Here is a 13,429-nt window from a genome sequence, read left to right on the forward strand (position 1 = left end):
AAGAGTGCGGTGAATCATCCGATATCAACATGAATTACGATGTCTAGCGTGACCCGCTCTGGGTAACGAGGTATGATACAGTACTGTACGGGGTATGCGAGATTCAGTCCATGTAGGGCTATGTTACATGCAGGCGAATTGGATGCTATCCTAGGGGATCCGGAGACATGGGAACTGGGTCTTGGTGGGAAGACAATTACTAAACGACCAACGACAAATCGAATCGCTGGCGATGCGAGATGAGGCGATATAGCCCCGGAACCGATTCCACCAGTCTTGCAATACACCAACTGGATGCTGTGAACCACGTACGTCAGCGAATGGCACCCGGAACAAACGTACGTGTACTGACCGATATTAGATTCATAGATTCATGAACTCCGGTTGTGGAGGCGATATCGGGGACTGACAGAGAGAACGCTTTACACGTATCGGTCTGCATCATACCCACCGCCTCCTGGAGACATCGGCCGCCACTCCTCGACGATCTCGCCCTCGTCTGCGCCGCCCTCGAGCTGCGCACTCGGAGGCATGTCGGGATCCTCAACACCGTCGAAAAACGACCGGGGCGCGTGTTCGGCGTTCTCGTCGTCGGCGTCTTCTTCGTCATCGTCTGCGAGGTAGTCGTTCTTGTCGCCAAAGACATACTCGGCGGCCAGATCCAAGGATGGGTCGAGGAGCTTTGCGAGCGCATCCATGTTAATCCTCTTCGAGCCCCCGACGCCACCGCCGTCTTCCTCGTCCGCACCACGCTTCCTCTTCTTCCGTTGCTTTTGCGGCAGTGGAGGGCCTGAAGCGTCTTCTTCTTCTTCATCCCATCCCAGCGCAGTACGCAGCTGTCCAGCCTCCTCTGCGCTCCTCAACAGACCGTCCAGTTCGCCGTCGGCAAAAAGCTCCTCGTCGGGGATGTCGGATTCGCATGCGCGGGAAGCGGCGAGGAGCTGCAGCCGACTGGGCGCATTGGCGAACACGTGCGGAAGGCTCGAGGCGTCCGCAGTGAGGATATGGGAGAGCAGGTCCAGGTCCGCGCGGCCGCTGGGCCGTCGCGCTCGCGGCGGCGCACTCTGCGCTCCTGAGCCCCCTGAGCCTTGAGAGCGCAGCGGGTCGAGCAGAAACTCCGACGCCCGCGCGACGGAGCGCTCGTGCGAGGTCTTCCACTTCTTTAGGGGAGGACGGGAGTTGACGACGTCTTTTCGGACAACGTGAGTAGATGCGGATGACGTACCCACTGCATCACCTCTCCTCCGGTTGTCCTGGCAGAAGCGCCAGCGCCCGTCTGTGTCCGGGTCATCCTCTAGTTCCTCCTTGTCGTCCGTGCTTGGATTCTCCATTTCCAGATCGAGCCGCGGCATTGCTTGAGCCTCCATCTTCTTGGCGGAAATCTCATCCTGAAACTGCAGCACGTCCTTGAGACCCCGAGCAACAACGACCCGCTTCGCGACCTTCGAACGGCCCGTTCCGCCGTTCTTGCGCTCGTGGGCGTCTAGCCATGGTACCTCGCGGATCCACTCTTCAACGAGATCGTATATGATCTTGTACCGCTGCATCACGGTCACTTTAGCTGTGTCGAAGCGGGAACCGAGAAGTTGGGCCAGTAGGCCTGTATGTGGCAGCGAGGACTTGAGTTCGGCCTCGATTGCAAGCATCATCACAGCACAGGCAGTGGGCGGAGGCGGCATCTTGACCAGTACATCTGTGCGAGAGAGGAGTGCACAGAGTGAATCTGCAGTCTGCATGATGGTCAACATTCGAGGGCGGAGATCTTCTAGAGTCGTCCGCAACTTGTCAGGGAGATTCGAAGAGGGCCCTTGCGTTAGCGAGACGAGGTGATTGTGTAGTGTTGACAGGTGTACCGTCGGGTCGGCGGGAGATACATTCAGCGACAGTATTCTGGCCAGCGAAATGAAGGCACGGCCCAGAGCCGCCGGAGATTCTTCCAATAAATACTATCACAGAAGGAACAAATCAGTTCTCTGTTTGATCAGCATACGCCCGAAAATGGCAAGGCATGTAATGACAAGTCTACTTACAGCTATGTCTCGCAGAGCATCGTTTCTCTTGGATTCACGTAGAGCTACTGCAAGCGCCGCGCCAGCCATTCGCTTGGATTGGCGTCCCCAGCGAAACCGTTCTCGTGCCATCGCTTGGTCGAACAATATCTGTGCACGCTCAGTGGCACCCCGAGCTGAGAGCCTCATAGCCAAGGTCTGTATGAATTCATATATAGCCAACTGCACGCACCGCCCCATGCCATCAGGAAACGTATGAGCAGTTATATCAGAGATGCTCACCGTGTTCCTCGTGTGTGAAGCATCTTGGCTCTGACCAGGAAGAGTCCAACCTTTCCGGTTCTTCAGCGAGGTCGTGAAAGTCGTCCACGGCCCATGGGCGGTATCCGGCAAGAAGTCGTGGTGAGTGGTCAGAACGCTCTGCGTTGGATCTGCGAGCGTCCCGCATTCAACGCAGATAGCAGAGCCGACATTTTCGTCCCACTCGGTCGGTCCATTACACTCTGCACATCTGCCGCGACTCATACTGAGGGAATGTTCGATGCTACAGCGTTACGTCCGTGACGAAGCCAAAATTCAGCCAGCCGGAAAAGCGCAAGCATCGAGAGGGAGCGGGTGTGCCAAAGGTGTCGTGGCTCAGCCCAAGACTAGTACTGTGACCGACCACGTCGACATGGATGGCGGACTGGGACAGATCACCGTCGTTCGGCGATTCAAACGCGACGTAACGCGTTACATGTCGCGCTCCATAACACGTCACCTGACGTACCCATGCTCTCAGCTGAGTCTGTCGTTTCGCGTTCGCCGTTCCTGTCACGTCTGGGCTAGTCTTCAAAGCTTCAAAGGTTTGCACTGCACACACATGATTGACAAGTTTCAGGCTCTTGCATTCATTTTCATCGCTACATAGGGATACGCAAATTGAAAGGAATGTGTCGAGAGAGCCGTTCTGCCGCACCTCGCACTGGCATACTATCAGCAACCTAATTGCGGAAACTTGTTCATAAATTACCCAGTGGCTCCAGGTCATCAAACACATAGTGCACGAACGGCTTGTCCACTCAGGCTTCCTACGGTCGCTGGTTTACCGTGGGTCTACACCATGCTGCTACTACACGACGTGACAGGGATGCTCTCATGCCTACTATCTCGTGGCACACTCACTCCTACAATTCGCAACCGTTTCATCAAACATGTCTTTCCAACCAGTACGTACCATCAGCTGCCGACTATGTACGTCGCTGAGGTGAGATACAGTGAACCGACTGAGATGCACCTTGCCTGCGGCGGAGGGACCTGCGTGTCCGGGCCCTTCTCCCGATTTCCCCAGGGCGTATTTTGTCGGCAGTGCAGCTCGAGCCAGGATGTGTTCGTCAATGTCTGGTGCGGCTGCGGCGCTTTCGTGCGATACTATGCGTACGATATCGTCGACAATCTTCTGGTAGTCCTTGGTCACCGATAATAGCAGTTGATCCCTAGTCAATTGCTCCGTAGGCGTGATACAGAGTCGCGGGACCGTGTCGCGGTTGAGATGGGCATAGTCCAGATACACGCTTTCTCCCAAGGTGATAGTGCCCTGTGCCGTTGGCTTCTCCAGCTGAAGATGATCGAAGAGCTGATGCATGTCGACAGCTTCTAACCCATGACTGGTGAACGGATCCATATGGAGGGATACACGGAACGTCCGATTGGGAGCGAAAAAATCTGGTTTGTGACGTCGTCCGAATGGCTGCATCGCATGCTCGCGCAGGTCGTCGAAGGTAAGGATGAAACCGGTGCCTGAGCCGATCTCTTTGCGGATGCGCTCGGCGCTAGGCCCGAAGTCAAGCTCTACGCGACTAGAGCTGAGCTGAACGTTGTCGTTCTTCAGCAGCACATGGTCGATGTGCTGTTCCTTCGGCGACCCGTACAGGAAGAATGGCATGAGAGGGGGGTAATCATCTGCGAGCGCACTCGGCGAGAGCTTGATGTGCTTGACAACGGTGATGTCCGTCAATCCGACTCGGGTTTTTGACAACGAGTTCAGATCACCAGCGACCCTGGAGGTTCCAGACGGTCAACAGTCATGCTCGTAATTGCTAAACGAAGACACGTACCCGTGCAGCATGGGAAAGCCTTGGTGTATATCTACCTCGCAATCTCGCCGTTGCAAGATTGACGACAGCAATTCTTCCGAAGATGTATGCAGGCTGAAGACAGCAGCCGGATTCTCCCTTTGCGCCCGAGCATATGCATCCATGACCTCTTGCGGCAATTTCGCGGACAAGATGAGCTGCTGGCGATAACTTCCCCAGTTGAACATCGGCAGATAGATAAGGAACAGCTGTTCTGTTCCTTGCATAACGAAGCTGTGGATCGCCGGAGCAACGTGCACTCGCTTCCAGCAGTTCTATAATACTTATCAGCCGCAGGAACACCGAGGTGATCAATGGAGGTTAGTAATACCTGTACCTCCTCTTCCGCGATCTTGCGAAATGCATCGGCTAACTCCCGTACGAAGTTCCCAGTGGTCGGAAACGCTGACATCGACACGTTGCACAGACCCGACAGCGGTCGCGGGTCCTCTGCATTGAGCCCAAGCCGGTCCTTGAACGTCTGCAAGCACGATCCATACCGTTCGTGATCAAGCTCAGTGCCCATGAGCAAAATAGGCTTCTTGCGCGCATCGTCATCGACGCGATTAACCGCTAGGCGCTCTATGATGCGCGCATTGAGGTAGCTTGCCTCCGCGACGTCCTTGTTCGACGGACCACCCCTCGACAGCCGGAAGTTGCACGCAAACGCGTTGATGGACAAGTCCGAGCCCATCATCCTGATTAGGTACATCGCCTCCGGGTCCCTCACCAGCTCGCGGTTGGGGCGGTCGACGATGTTCCGCTTGATGAACGCAAGCTGTGCGCCGACTTCTTCGTCCAACTTGCCGTCGCGCTCTGCGGGCAGCACGTTCATCGGAATCACGATGAGCGTATCCGACTCGAGCGTCATCGTGACCCAGTGCGCGTACATCTTCACGGACGTGAACATCGCCTCGCCAAGCAGCCCGCCGTACCCACCGCGGTGCAACCCGATGACCTCGTTGGAGATGTACGCAGCTACGGGTGCGGCGCCTGGCTTGCTGCCCTCGAGGCCGTATACGCCCATGGACTCGACATCGCTCGCTCCTCCGTCGATGTATGGCCCGGTCCAGGTGATGAGGTACTTCGACCGCTCGTCCTTGTAGCAGAGCCCCCCGGCAGGATACGGGACGTACCCACTCTTATGAGGATCCACGGTGATAGAGTCGGCGTAGCGCATGGACCGTAGTTGACTCTCCGTGTAGGGCGAGAGTGCCTGGTGAGGTACGTATACGCCATCGTCGTCTAGTTTCCTCCCACCCTTGTACTCTGGGGGCGCAGGGTGGAGGAGGGAGGCGAAGTACCCGCCCCACGCGGCGTCGCAGTGGACGAGGAACGAGATGCCGTACTCATCCTGGAATAGACGGCGAAGCAGGAGGATGTCGCTCAGGGGGTCCACCGCACCATGCTCCGTCGTCCCCATGATTGCAACCACGGCATATATGGAATGTCCCGCTTGCACGAGGGACATCAGTTCCTGGTTCAGCTCGGCGACATCCATACGGGCGTGTATGTCGACATCGACTTGGTGGACGTTGTCTTTTCCGATACCCAGCACGGCTTGAGTGAAGTATGAGGCTCGTCCATCTATACGAAGTGTACGTGTGTCTCACCTGCTCCTTTCGGCCATGAATAATGGCTCATCTTGCTCACCACCACCTTCGGCGTCCGTGTGATGCAGTACCTCCTCTCTAGCGGCTCTCGCCCGATCGTCTGTACGAGGTACTTTCCAACCTCTTCGTCAATGAACTTTTGTGATATACCGTACTCCTTCGACAGACGAGACGGGATGTCCAGGATGACCTCGGGCCTGAGGTTGAGCAGATCTCGCGTGAAGGCCTTCATGAAGAGGATGGAACCAGCGCTCCTGCGTGTGAGGGGTATCGTGAAGGATGATGCGACAAAACTTAAGTTGCCCTCCTCGATAGCCCATTTCAAGGAGAGTGGATAGAACTTGAGGTTGCGCGCTAAAATGCCCATGAGTTCGATGGCCGGTACTAGAATGGTATGCTACACATACCGACCCTACCGTACAAATCGTAAGCGGGGATTTCACAGGTATTTCGCACGCAATTATGACTCACCACAGTGACTCCAGGTTCGCCACCGACCCGTCGCAAGTGAGGTGGCCCCACCCTTTGTATGTGGACTTCGTTTCCTCCGCAGCTATATCCTCGGTCGTGCGATATCCGAGCATCTTGCACAGCTGCTGCCCGACGCAGTGCTCGACATAGCTCGTCAGAGGACTCGCCTCTATCGCAACGTTGTTCGGATTGTGTATCATAGCGGCGAGGTAGCCCAGCGTAGCGGGAAGGGAATTATCGAAACACATATGGCCCATGTAGCGCGGGGAGAAATAGGGAAGGGAATACTTCGACATGAGGTCGGTCAAGAAAGTGACATAGCGCTGCATGTCGTCCACTTCGCGCTTGTAGGGCGCAGTGTTCCGCGTCGGCGCGGTGATGAATGCCTACGGCGGATGTACGTGATTAGGGTCATTTCTGAAGACGTCTGGCAAGGGCAACGCATACCGGATCATTAGGGAAGTGTTCCAAGCGGGCACGAGTAATGCGGTCCACGATCTCGCTCATCATGTTCTTCATGAAATCGCTGTTCTCCGCCTTGGGACCCAAAAACCATGCGGAGAGTGCGTGATGAGTTTCTGTGGACACTTCATAGGGGACACTGCTGGAAGTTGGAGTCTCTTCAGAGGCGGACATCGTGCACAACGCACAGACCAGGTTGGGGGATAAGTTCAACTACTCGGCCGGTTGCGTGCAGTGAGGGGGCCCGAGCTCGCTTCGGCGTCGCAATCGACTGGATGCATTTGACATACAATGTACTGTGCGGAGCGTCGCAATGGGGGCTGCGATATCCAGAAGTTAGTGAACACTCCAACCAGACAGCTTACGAGCTTACATCGAGATGCATAATCTTCACATGAAGAGCGCGATCGGAGCTGAGGCGAAATTGCCGTAGCACTCTGAGAGTCGTCACGCGAGTGTCAGAATCAACGATTTGACATCCCCTGTCGCACAACAAGTGTGAGCACATTCCAAATCGCATTACGGGGTGCTACGCTTACCAGTGCCACTCTCGAAGCATCATGACGGTACGTACAAGGACCGTGACAGCGACAACCGTTGTGAGCGATTCGATCAACGATCGATCTGTGTACATACTCACCCTTCCGCCGAGTCGGCTGCCAAGTGTTCGATCGTCACACCCTGGAACGTGCGATAATAATAATAATGGATCGGTCCATAAAGCCTACATGTCCAATTACGAGACATCCCAAGTACAGACTATCGCTACATGCAGTCCATTGCATCAGTGTTCTTCAGTGTCGTTAGTCCGTAAGTCGAGTCCTTGAGGTCGTCTACAAGGCGAGGCCCATCATGACAGCAAGGAGCGTGAGCGCAACGCCAGCATTGCGAGCGGACGTGATAGAGCGGCTGCTGCCGGAATGCGACGTCGCCGACGTGGCATTGCTCTGCTTCGCAGCATCGACGAAAGCTGAGTAGTCCTCCAGGCCGGATGCGACGGCGTTCAGGGAGAAGACCATACCCGCCGCGCAGTGGTCTTGCGGGTTCGTCTGCTTACAGTATACCCACATTGGGTCCGTCTGGAGGTGGAGGTGAGTTTGAATGAATCAGTGGGGGTGACGTAGGAAATACACGTACGTTGTTCACCTCCACAGTGTACGTAGGGTAATCGGAGGTACCGTTGGCAACCGGCATACTGGCATAACATGTGTGAGCGACAGAAGTATGCCATTAATGGTACATGTCCACTCACAAACCGGAGTCGAATCCAATCTGTCCTGACGTACTCGTCTCCGTCAAGCTCGTGCAAGGATCCGAGAAGCTGCTCTGCGTGGCCGTATGATTCGCGTGCATAAACAGGAATGTAATGATGTCTCCAACAGCCGCAGTGATGTTCGAAGGTTCGTACGCCAGCTTTCCGTCAGCGCCCACGATGACAATATGCTCCGCGTATGTGCTCGTCGATCCTGCAGCGGAGCTCGTCGAAGACGCAGAGGATGAGGGCTGTGCCGTCTGCGAGACTGTAACAGTCGTCGTGACGTTGACGATGGCTGCGTCTGTTGCAGTGGCAGAAATCGACGCTGAAGTCGAGGCGACGACTGACGACGACACTGCACCCGAAGTCGCAGAATCGGTTGTGGTGCCAGAAGTTGCACCCGCGGACGAAGCAGTGGCAGATGTCGTCGCGTTAGCAGTGTTATTCCCGAAAGCATTCGCTTTGAAGCTGGCAAATTTATCGCCGGGATTGATGGCAAATACCATCCCTTGCTGGCAATGGTTCGCCTGACGACAGAATATCCAGACTGGGCTGTCGTCTGTGACCGTATACTGAGCAGCCGGGAAAGGACCATTACTGTTGTTGGCAGCGACGGGTATACTGCTGGATGTGTCAGTAATCGCAAGGTGAACTGCTTGTACGACAATGCTCACAAGCCAGAATCAAAGCCGCCATCAACAAGTTGGCACGGGTTGTCAAGGGAGGACTGCGTGACCGTGTGGTTCTCCTGTCTAAACGAGAATACGATGGTATCCCCAGTGGTGGCGTTCTAATACAGTGTGAACATTCAGCGCTTTCCTCAAAGGATATAACTAATTCTACTCACCACATACTCCGGGTTGTATCGCAATACCCCTGGTCCACCGACGGTAACCTGGAACTCAGTCGCACGAGCCACGGTCCATAGCATGGAGGCGAGAATAAAGAAAAAAGTCGTAGTGCGCATCATGTTTTCCTGCACGAGTGGTAATGTAGCGGAAATGCAGATTGAAGGATGCGAGTGCTAGACTAGTCGTGACTTGATGAGCAACCCAAGCTTCAATAGAGCAGAACGAGATTAGAAGAGCCGGTCAACGGCGGGTATAGACTTCAGAGACAGGGTGCGCGGAAGGAGAACAGGGTGGTTCATCTGGATCCTCGGAATATCCTTTATATACGACTTTGAGCGCGTCTCAGATTGAATGAGGACGTGCCCGAACAATAGACATGGACGCTTCGGAAGGGCCTCTTTGTTCATAGGCGCCCAAGATGCGTTCGCGCGCAAGCGCTTTGCGCCCTCTTTAGGCAGGTGTTGAAGAACAATGGCCAGTGCGGTGGATGGCAGCTCACACCGAGGGCAAATCAACTTCCGTGAACTCCGAAGACCCTACTGGTCTCCAAAAGTCCATAGAACATGCTGCGAGCATGTCCGTATGAAAAGCCTGTTCGCAGCATGTACGGCAATCGCTCCAAAGCCTTTCCGTAGGGTTCTCGAAGCCAGATTCTCCGCAGGGATGGCTATTCGTCGCAATACGCAGGGTGCGGACACAGTGCGTTGCTCCCGTGTAAAGTTCTGTGGCGCAGGGGTTACTGCGGGCTCCCTCCCAGTATGTGCGCAATATACATACATAAGTACAGATATCCAGTCGATATCAGACAGATGCCAGAATAGATTCGGTACTAGTGATCCGTACAGCAGAACGTTGGATGTCCCCTAGAATTACACAATAAATGCAACAAGTCCACCGGAATAGTACCTCCACAGTGTGAATGTCGGTATAGATGTCGTCCATTTTCACTCGTCCCTCATAGCGAGAAGGCATAAGAAGTCCGCCCATCGATTGATGACAGGAATGATCACTCGTTCGAGTTCCTGGCCTACGTAAGGCCCCGACTTGATACGAGGGAAGGTGAATAACTCCCTGTGACTTCGACCGCCTTATCCGACAGTCAGTGCGATGCGGCCAGTGAGTGGAGTAATTCAACTCACAATCTTTGCACGGAGCCCTCGTTGGCGACTGCCTATCGCGTACTGTTTGTTCAAGGTGTTCCCACCTGAGCTTGAGCTTGGGAAGCTCAACCTGGTACTCTGGATGCAAGTACTGCTGATAACGTGCAAGGTCCGCGAGTTCGGTGAGGACCAGGGTTTCGAGGCGATGACAACAGATGCCCGGAGGTCCCGGATTGAGATCGGCGACCATCAAGCTGGCCGCGTTCCCATCTTCTGAAGGAGGGTGCACGTGTGCGATGTGATGTTCCATGGAAGGACATTGCTTCGACCATTGGCCGTTGCGTGACTTTGGGTTGTTCGTGCGACCAGCTTTAAAGAGCAAATCATCTTGATTTGCATTGTTCTTGTCTTTAGTTTGGTTTAGAAGGCGCGCGACCGAGACGTTTGCTAGAGAAAAACATACCTCGGTACTGAAAAACGTAGATATATCCCTCACCGTCCTTCTCAGAAATTGGCCTAGTCATCTCTCGCCGCAGAGCCGCCCGAGCATCAGGGCTCAAATACTCTGGAATAAACACTGAGGGGCTAGTCAACTGAGGAGTATATTTCATGGATGGAAAAGACAGTACAGGCGTAGTAATCGAAATGGCCGGTGGCCAGTCGAAAGGTAGCAGGTCCGAGCATTTCGGCGCGATGCTGGTGACAGTACCAAATATTCGATTCAGGAAGGGAGAGTACAGATCTATCTGTTTGACGTCTGCACTGCCGCGGCTTCTTGGTCTTGGTGAAGCCACTGCACGTAACTTTATCCGGTAGGTCGGACGGAGATGAGGTTGCCACTGCAGGTGAGGACACTGAGCGCCCTGGGGGATGGGAGATGGAAACTTGTAGATTTGTGGAAGTGCTTCGCGCAGAAGGCTTTGGAGGGACGGAGAGCGGCAACTGGTCATCGGAGTCGCTGAAAAGCGGGAGAGTGGCTCCCGAGCGTGCTTTCTCAGCTTGAACGGTTGTGTATGGCATAGGGTCGGAGTGCGGTCGAGACGCTACGTCCAGCTGGGGCCGCTGCAAATTGTTCGCGGAAGGCCGCGGGGGTCCAAATACACCGGGGACCGCAGACACAGCTAATGCAAAACCCATGGTCCTAGACATACCCCGCCCGCTGTCCGGAGAATGGATCGCTATGTCTGGCACCTTGTAAGGCACTGGAGGCGGACCATGGTGCGGCGGAGCCTGAGCGACGGGAAACGAAGGAGCGACCGTCGGTCGTCGGGGACCACCGTACGGCCCATTCCCACCAACGGCCGCAGGGTGAAAGCCACCAACGAAGGCATCATTGTGAGCTACTGGCGGCTGTTGTTGCTGCCTGAGGTTCAGATAGGCAAGCCTATCAGCGACTTCCTCTGGACTCTCCGTGGTGGTTCGCGTACTAGGCGGCGGGGCATCGGACTTGCGTCGCATGTGGAGGAGTGTGAGCAGAGAAGGCATCCCTGGTTGCTGAAAACCTCGCTCTTGAAGTAGTGGGTGGCGAGGGGGCTCCTTTGTCGCGAAGGAGACATGCGAGCGATGCCCTTTGTAGTCCGTATTGAGACGAGTAGCCGCCGGGCGTGGCAGTCCACGCGCCTCGCAGCGCCTCACTGCCACTGCTCGCCTCCAGTACGGGACCCGCGCTGCCTGATGAGAGCAGTATGACTGGGAAACCGACACAGCGCGGAGTACACGAGTGATCGGAGATAGAGCTGTAGAGACAATGTCGAGTCAAACGCGTCGAAGGAGGAGACAGACGGAAGACTCACAGGCGCGCATCCCACGCGACATCCCGACCGTCACCATCACGTGAGACGCGACGCGACGCGTCGTGCTCTAAGTTTTCTCGAAATACAGTTACTCACGACCGGATGGATGAGTAGCGAGAGTGAGGCAAAGCTCGAATATGTCGAAGAACTGTTTTATACTCAAATGCACCGGCCGAGTACGCGTTCATGGAGAAACAAAGCGAAGGATCTCGCCTTGGCAGGATTCCAATGGATATAGCCACTGGCAGGACCGAGTCGCATTCCTTGCGCTCAAAGCGTATGATCATCGGTTGGTGAGATACAGCATGATATCAGCATACTGTCGGCATCTTAAATGGCCGTCGCATCTATACATTCCTCGGTTTGAAGATGCTGTAGTATGGGCGTCTCAGCCAAGCTAAGTATGGTGTCTTCATCACGTGCATGTGCATCGCTCGACGCCACACGCGAAGTCTTCTCAGACTTCTGCGCCTACGCTGTGCTGCTATACACCTCTCATCGGTACTTACGAAGGCTTGGTACTCTGACCCACTAATCAGGGAACGACGCGATCATGGCAGATCCCGAACTTGCTGCAATCCGTGCGGCTAGGATGAACCAACTCCAGCAGAATGCTGGGGCAGGCGGCGAAGGCGGCGAAGAGGAGGCAAAACGAGTGGCAGAGGAACAGATGCGCAGAGATCTGTTAGCGACAGTGCTAGACAACGCTGCGAGGGAAAGACGTATGTATTGGAGCCTGTCTCCCGTGTACCATATCCTGATCACACCGCGCTCCGCATGGCAGTGGCCCGCATTGCCCTTGTCAGTCCACAACGATCACAACAGATCGAGGCAATCCTCTTGCGTATGGCGCAGACGGGGCAACTGCGAGGAAGAGTGACAGAAGATCAACTCATAGATCTACTGGAGCAGGTTAGCTCTAAGGTCTGACTGTGTGAGGGGCCACAGTATACTGAACACGTCTTCAACAGGCAGAAGAAGCACAATCAAAGACAGCGGCGAAGAAGACCACTATAGTGGTGCGTTTGGCGATATTTCTACTAATTACCTCGTGGAGTCTCCTGACGTGCCGTTGACCAGTTTCAGCGCAGAAAAGGAGGATTCGACGACGATGACTTCGACCTGTGACATGTACCACGAGTTTCTTGCACCATGTTCTCACCACTATCGACTTGCTATGTATGCTTTCTACAAACGGACATACGGTCGGTCTACTTATTTACTTAGCTGCCAGCTGACTGAATTACTGACAGCGACACGGCATGTAAGTTTATCATTTGACGAGCATGCTATGAGCATGATAGGTGACGCTGCCGACATAAGGCCTGACCGTGTCCGTCGTTGGTATCACGCGGAGTCTCAATGCCGTTGCCGGCGAGCGACGAGGCTAACATACATCTCGTGCGTTAGTGTGGGAGATCCAGAGGCCGTCTTGCCTCAAGTTCGCATATAAGTAGTCCGGGCTATGGCTGGAGTTCCGGTCCAATGGGTGTCACCGCGATTAGCCTTCAGGACGACATTATTTGTCCCCATTCGACGTACATCATATTTGTGGACGACATGGTGATCCAGTAGACATATTCGCATTTACCATCGCCTCACGTAGTCAGTGGACGTCAATCTAGAACGGAGTCTCATTCTGCTTCGTCTCCTCAGGAAGCCTTGCTGATCCACTGTCCAGCGCTTGAGTGTCCGCTGTTTGGTGCTGTTGTCCTCACGCCACAATGAAAAGCACGCGGGCGCCTCGATGTCGCGTTCCTC

At 54.8% G+C, this 13,429-nt stretch overlaps 5 protein-coding genes across 5 annotated transcripts; 1 reads left to right on the forward strand and 4 right to left on the reverse strand.

Moving 5' to 3' along the window:
- Positions 1–5: 5 nt before the first annotated feature.
- C8Q71DRAFT_208109 (uncharacterized protein) lies at positions 6–2,843 on the reverse strand. The gene is made up of 4 exons (XM_047917020.1): positions 2,292–2,843; positions 2,031–2,231; positions 353–1,946; positions 6–297 (listed from the first exon to the last, which is right to left on the reverse strand). Exons 1-3 carry the CDS (start codon positions 2,532–2,534, stop codon positions 423–425), a joined length of 1,968 nt encoding a protein of 655 aa, XP_047783592.1. The 5' UTR covers positions 2,535–2,843; the 3' UTR covers positions 6–297; positions 353–422.
- A 310-nt stretch (positions 2,844–3,153) lies between these two features.
- C8Q71DRAFT_699191 (uncharacterized protein) lies at positions 3,154–5,303 on the reverse strand (the record flags this gene model as incomplete). Its single annotated transcript, XM_047920056.1, has 3 exons — positions 3,154–4,048; positions 4,106–4,398; positions 4,455–5,303. The coding sequence occupies 3 exons, from the start codon at positions 5,301–5,303 to the stop codon at positions 3,154–3,156; spliced, it is 2,037 nt and encodes a 678-aa protein (XP_047783593.1).
- A 2,055-nt stretch (positions 5,304–7,358) lies between these two features.
- C8Q71DRAFT_733378 (uncharacterized protein) lies at positions 7,359–9,172 on the reverse strand. The gene is made up of 5 exons (XM_047922326.1): positions 8,772–9,172; positions 8,599–8,714; positions 7,922–8,545; positions 7,807–7,864; positions 7,359–7,748 (listed from the first exon to the last, which is right to left on the reverse strand). The coding sequence occupies exons 1-5, from the start codon at positions 8,892–8,894 to the stop codon at positions 7,503–7,505; spliced, it is 1,167 nt and encodes a 388-aa protein (XP_047783594.1). The 5' UTR covers positions 8,895–9,172; the 3' UTR covers positions 7,359–7,502.
- A 318-nt stretch (positions 9,173–9,490) lies between these two features.
- Positions 9,491–11,658, reverse strand: C8Q71DRAFT_733379 (uncharacterized protein). The gene is made up of 4 exons (XM_047922327.1): positions 10,505–11,658; positions 10,339–10,452; positions 9,915–10,283; positions 9,491–9,862 (listed from the first exon to the last, which is right to left on the reverse strand). Exons 1-4 carry the CDS (start codon positions 11,358–11,360, stop codon positions 9,720–9,722), a joined length of 1,482 nt encoding a protein of 493 aa, XP_047783595.1. The 5' UTR covers positions 11,361–11,658; the 3' UTR covers positions 9,491–9,719.
- Positions 11,659–12,128: 470 nt separating this feature from the next.
- C8Q71DRAFT_733382 (DNA-binding TFAR19-related protein) lies at positions 12,129–13,014 on the forward strand. The gene is made up of 4 exons (XM_047922328.1): positions 12,129–12,390; positions 12,453–12,580; positions 12,640–12,687; positions 12,749–13,014. Exons 1-4 carry the CDS (start codon positions 12,222–12,224, stop codon positions 12,794–12,796), a joined length of 393 nt encoding a protein of 130 aa, XP_047783596.1. The 5' UTR covers positions 12,129–12,221; the 3' UTR covers positions 12,797–13,014.
- The last annotated feature ends 415 nt before the right edge of the window (positions 13,015–13,429 follow it).

The sequence above is a fragment of the Rhodofomes roseus genome (genome assembly GCF_022264815.1).
Source record: "Rhodofomes roseus strain CIRM-BRFM 1785 chromosome Unknown C8Q71scaffold_2, whole genome shotgun sequence".
NCBI lineage: Eukaryota > Fungi > Basidiomycota > Agaricomycetes > Polyporales > Fomitopsidaceae > Rhodofomes > Rhodofomes roseus.